At 36.7% G+C, this 6,000-nt stretch overlaps 1 protein-coding gene across 1 annotated transcript in view; it reads left to right on the top strand.

Annotated features, from left to right (window-relative positions):
* Positions 1–6,000, top strand: part of SELENOP (selenoprotein P) — a 9,548-nt gene that overhangs the window by 1,943 nt on the left and 1,605 nt on the right. Inside the window, exons 2-4 of the mRNA XM_024740352.1 lie at positions 1,553–1,768; positions 2,509–2,721; positions 4,346–4,463. Coding sequence (XP_024596120.1) covers positions 1,566–1,768; positions 2,509–2,721; positions 4,346–4,463 — 534 coding nt within the window. The 5' untranslated portion in view covers positions 1,553–1,565. The remainder of the gene's footprint in view (positions 1–1,552; positions 1,769–2,508; positions 2,722–4,345; positions 4,464–6,000) is intronic.

The raw sequence follows: 6,000 nt of genomic DNA, 5'->3' as shown, positions 1-6,000 counted from the left end.
TTTCTCTTCCTTTAGTTAGGCTCTTATCAAGATATTCTATATAGCTAGGAATTTTGTGGTGTCAAATAATGTGAAAGATAAGCAGGTTTTTAAAAGTTCTCTCTATAGCTACCAGTGCATTAGAGCCCCAATCAATCTGATTTTAGCCTTTCTACTCCCCTCTTAACCCTGGGCTCACTCTAGGTAACTTATCGTTAGCTGCCCACCCTCCCCCCTGCCCAAGTACTTTTACTTTTTTAATTCCAGATCAGTGCCTGAAAATGTGCCAACTTCCTAGTTCTGGAATTTTGTCCTGATCTCTCTCCCTCAGACTTTTTTTTTTGCGGTACGCGGGCCTCTCACTGTTGTGGCCTCTCCCGTTGCGGGGCACAGGCTCCGGACGCGCAGGCTCAGCGGCCACGGCTCATGGGCCCAGCCGCTCCGTGGCATGTGGGATCTTCCCGGACCGGGGCATGAACCCGCGTCCCATGCTTCGGCAGGCGGACTCTCAACCACTGCGCCACCAGGGAAGCCCCTCAGACTTTTATATCAAAATGAGCCTGATTACTTTATCTGATTCACTTAGTGTGTCTTAAATAAAAATTAAATCGTGTTTGCATAAATGTATGGATTTTTCTTTCTCTGCTTATCTCTGCTGAATATGCTCTTTTTTCCACCACTTGTCTACAAATCACGTGTTTTATTTGTACCTCTTTGCAGAGAGCGCTAGCCCTTGTTTTGGGAATATTTCTTGTCATGTATTTAATACTTGTACATTTCTTGTCTGAGTATTTCCTACTCAGAGGGGTCATCTTTTTTACCCAAGAATGTGCCATCTAGTCACAGGAACTTCCTGAATGTCGTGGTAGCCAAGAAGTAGACTAATCGAGTGTAGATTCCAGTGAATCTTAAATGGTACAGGGGCCAGTGATTTGCGGTACTTCTTCCTGGTCTGGTGTTTTTTCATTGGTTGGTGTTTGTCTTGGATGTGATAGCAACATTTTGGTAGGCAGTAACATCTGAATCTCTTCACGTTGGTAGACTGCCCTCACTGCCACCTTCTTTCTTCCTGGGTTCTCTTTCCGTGCTGTCTTTTCATTTCTGTGGAGAATCCCCTACTTACCCTTTCCTTTCTTAGATTGGTAGAGGATAGAGAGAAGCAGGCAGAACTTGGTGTGTCTCAAATAAAAATCAAATCATGTTTGCAGAATGTTACTTGGTTGTAGAGGCCACATTCTCAAAATTTCCGTAGACATGTATTTTCTCCTAGACACATATCTTCTACTAGGGAAGTACTTGGCTGCCTGTTCAGGCAGATCTCCATTGCATGCTTACCAAAGTATCTTGCTAAGCCAGATAGTTAAGAGGTACTTTGACAGCTTCCCTGACTCTGGCTGATCTTTTCCCCTTTACAGGGAGATTTGGGGCTAAGAGGCCCAACGTAGTGAGTCCAACAACATGGAGACAGAATCCACTGGCTAGATATTTGTACAAAGTAGAATTGTACCTGCTGGGTTTATAGAAATTCCTTGTTATGACTGTGAAGATGACAGAAAGGTTTTCTCTTTTACAGGACAGCCCTAGCAATGTGGAGAGGCCTGGGGCTGGCCCTGGCTCTTTGTCTCCTCCCCACGGGAGGAACAGAGAGCCAGGGGCAGAGCTCCTTTTGTAAGCAACCTCCAGCCTGGAGCATAAAGGATCAAGACCCCATGCTGAACTCCTATGGTTCAGTGACGGTGGTTGCTCTTCTTCAAGCCAGCTGATACCTGTGCATACTGCAGGCATCTAGGTAAGGTAGTCTTTCTGTGGTCTAGCATTTCTTAAGGGGATAGCTATTAAATACATACATACATAAAATAAAATAAAAATAGAAAAGATATTTTTATTAAATTGCATTTTTGAAAAACTATGCAAGTTTGCCTAGAACATGTTAGAGGAAAGACGACTAGGAGAGTGTTTACAGTTGTTTTCCTGGGGCTATGGAAGCTCTTCTTCTTTTTGTGTACCTGTATTTTATAGTACCCTACTAAATGTGTACTACTTGTGTAATGAGAATGTTCTAAATTGTACTGTTGGAAATGGATTAGTTGTTTCAATATAGGAAGCAGAGACGAGAGCTTTGCTAGAGTGGAATGAACACTACACTTGCCACCAAAGGTCTTGAGTCATTTAACAAATTTATAAATATATATTTGTTGGGTTATTTGCCAAATATTTATTGGGTACAATTCTCTGTAACTGCGAGATGGCTTAAAAATATACATTTCACAGGATTAATTTGCGGACTAAATGAGCTGATGTTTGTGCAAGCGCTTAGCATATTGTTTTAACTGAGCATAAGTGCTCAATAAATAATTAGAAAAACAAAAGTTTTAGTCTTTTAAAACAATGCAAAAAAGAGGTATGAGTTAAGTAAAAAATAACAAAAGAGTTTCATTTAGGAAAATAGAGTGAGGAAAAAGGGAGAAGTCACTAAAATAAAATTAAATGAAATTATTCCTTTTTTTGTATTTTTTCCAAATATTTTAGATTGGAAGACCTGCGAGTAAAACTGGAGAAAGAAGGATATTCGAACATCTCTTATGTTGTTGTTAATCATCAAGGAATCTCTTCTCGATTAAACTATGTGCATCTTAAAAATAAGGTTTCAGAACATATTCCTGTTTACCAACAAGAAGAAAACCAAACAGATGTCTGGACTCTCTTAAATGGAAAGAAAGATGACTTCCTCATATATGACAGGTGTGTACACACATGTATACATATATGCATACACACCCACCCCCCAAATTAAAAGATACCTGCTTTGTATTTAATTTAATAAGTAATTTAAAATAACACATCTGCTTTTATTACCAAATACTCAGTTTCAAAGTGAGCCCGTTCAAATGTTTGGTTTTAGTATTTTTGAAATGACTTCTTTTCACACAAGGGAATTCACCACTCCAGTAGGGAAATAAAGAAAATTGACTATACTTTTTTCCCCTGTAAGTTAGCATTCTGACTAAATTAAAAAAAGGATCAATTTGTACCTCACATACAATTCTAACTTAACAATTTTGCAGATGAATAACCATACTTTGCAGGCCACTTGCTTATCTCTAATCTAATTACTAAATTTTAAGTTTACATGCCTGCATTTCTGAACTATAAAATATGTTAATTATTTAGGTATAATCGGCATGAATCTGCTTTTGATTCCATGAATGAGTAAAACGTTTGTATTTTGAAGGAACCTCAACGCATACATTATTTGATATCACTGGGACTTCCCTGGTGGTGCAGTTGTTAAGAATCCGCCTGCCAGTGCAGGGGACATGGGTTCGAGCCCTGGTCCGGGAAGATCCCACATGCCGCGGAGCAGCTAAGCCCGTGTGCCACAACTACTGAGCCTGCGCTCTAGAGCCCGCGAGCCACAGCTACTGAGCCTGCGTGCCTAGAGCCTGTGCTCTGCAACAAGAGAAGCCACTGCAACGAGAAGCCTGAGCACCACAAGGAAGAGTAGCCCCCACTGGTCGCAACTAGAGAAAGCCCACACTCAGCAACAAAGACCCAATGCAGCCAAAAAATACATAAATAAGTAAATAAATTTGACATCACCAACATTTCTAGTTGGTGCTGGTTTTTTTTTTTTTTTGGCTCTTCAGGAATGGTAAGCCAGACTCTGCCAAGGCCTAAGACCTACTTGGTCTTACTCTAAATATTTTTAATATTACATGTCATTCTTTTAGGATTGCAAACTTCTTATTCTGTTGCAAAGTGTAACCCTTTGATAGTCATATAAAATTGTGTATACAGGGTAAAATAGGGGTAAGAAGGACATTTCAACTCCACTATTTCTGAAAATTCCAGGCGTTGTATTTCCGTTTCTTTCACTGTACTGAAACTTTTGTTGCATCAGATATTTTTTTAAATCAGTGGCCTACTGGCCAAGACTTGAGGATCTTTTTGTTATGCTGTGATTTCTTATTGTGTGGAATTTGTGCTGCTTTAGCAGTTATGAAAGGATCGTGTGATTTGCAGAGCCCAGTTTATGATGTCAGTGGTTTGAGCATTGATAGAATTTACAAGTCAATTACAAAATTGTATTTGACCAAGTCACAATAACTAGACTGCATAGTTTTGACATTATTTGTTGTGACATATCTATTTCACATTTCAAAATCAGACTCACTATAGTCTTGTCATGACCTGACCTGGTATACAGTGCCAGGGAGGTTGTTTGAGACCCCATTCAAGGAAATATACTGAAGTTATGAAAGGCTCTTAGTTATAAGACCATTGAACCTACAGTACCTATCCCAGATGGTGCATGAGTAGGATCATGATACAGAAAATATTGTAATGACTTTGTTATTTTTTTCAGATGTGGCCGCCTTGTATATCATCTTGGTTTGCCTTATTCCTTCCTAACTTTCTCATATGTAGAAGATTCCATTAAGACCGTTTACTGTGAAAGTAAATGTGGAAACTGCTCTCTCAAGGTATTTTTCTCAATTATTTTTACTTGGAGAAAAGAGGAAATCTTTTAAGAACTATTTAATTAAGTTAGTGTTTCATGACTAATTAGCTAGTCAATGTTTCTGTTGGTGTACTAAAAATAAACTACAACAGTAATTTTTATTAATATAATTACATATGCTTCCTTTTATGTAACATATACTTTAAAACGTCTTTTCAAGATCCATATTGCTGCTTTTATCTAGAAGAAGTTTAGAAAACAAAAAAATCAACGTAGATTACGTATTTCAGTTACCACCGAATGATATTGCATGAATATAAGTGCTTAAAGAATTCAGCCAACATAAAATACATTATTGCAATATTCTGAATGTGCTCATATAAGAGCATAGTGATAGCAAAGATTATCCATGGCATTACCTGAAGTGGAATTGGGGCCCAGATAACTACGTAATTTGAAGTAGTTATCTTCAAACTTACACAGTGAAGTTACACTGTGAAACTTCAAACTTACACTGTGAAGCCCTTACACAGTGCACTTGGAATTACTGCATTTATTTCACAATGGAATAACTTTTTTACTCATTACTGATATTTCTCTCTTAACAACCATGAGAATATTTATTCCTTGTCATGAGAGACATGATATTTACAAGTGGTTTATAAAAAAGATACTCAAGGAATTGATTTTAACTTATATTAACTAAACTTCTTTTCCTCTCAAATTGAGAAGGAAAATAATTCCAAACAGTGTTTCCTTGACAGAGCAAGTGGGCAAAATTCGAACTCAGGTTTAAAAATAATTTTGAACTTTTACTTCTAAAATAAAGGAAGCTCTGCTTCCTTTATATTTTTCCCAACTCTAAAGAAAGCCATTCAGATTTTAATGAATCACTTAAGTTGTTAAGAAGCTCAACAGTTTAATTACTCTAGTTATGTCATTTTTCACATTTTAGTCTTCATAATAATAACGTGAGGGTTATGTTACTGCTTTTACAGATGAGGAGACTGAAGTAATGCAAATAAAGTATTAACTCAATGTCTAACTTATACTAAGTGCTTAATGAATGTTAGCAATATTGGTTCCTCATTTTGGGGGACTTTTTTTTCAGTATTCTGCATTTTCACAAATGCCTAATAGTTGTAAACATACCTAGGTATATTGAAACAAAGGTAGAAACAATTCTCATAACATGTGTAAAGTTTACAAACATCTGTAAATAGAAATAATATATCGTATTATCTGATTTTTCAATCAAATTGGAGTTTTTCTATTTCATTGCATCCTAGATGCCACCAATTATATGACACATTATTTATGTGTTATTAAAAACTGCTGTCAGTTAGAGTAGGATACAATACTATAAAACTATCAATAGTAGGATGCATTCCAATTTTAAATATATTAAAATGTGAAAAAAATACATTGTAGAATCAATGAAATATAGTAATTGGTTTTTTGGAACCAATACGTATATCAAATTGTTTGTTTTTAATAAAACACTATTAAGTTCTCAAAAGTAATTCAGAAACAACCAAAAAATGTACCATTTATTAGTT

The sequence above is a fragment of the Neophocaena asiaeorientalis genome, unplaced genomic scaffold (genome assembly GCF_003031525.2).
Source record: "Neophocaena asiaeorientalis asiaeorientalis breed wild unplaced genomic scaffold, Neophocaena_asiaeorientalis_V1.1 scaffold57, whole genome shotgun sequence".
Classification (NCBI taxonomy): Eukaryota; Metazoa; Chordata; class Mammalia; order Artiodactyla; family Phocoenidae; genus Neophocaena; species Neophocaena asiaeorientalis.
The sequence above is the reverse complement of the archived record's forward strand: the minus strand, read 5'-3'. Positions and strand labels throughout refer to the sequence as shown.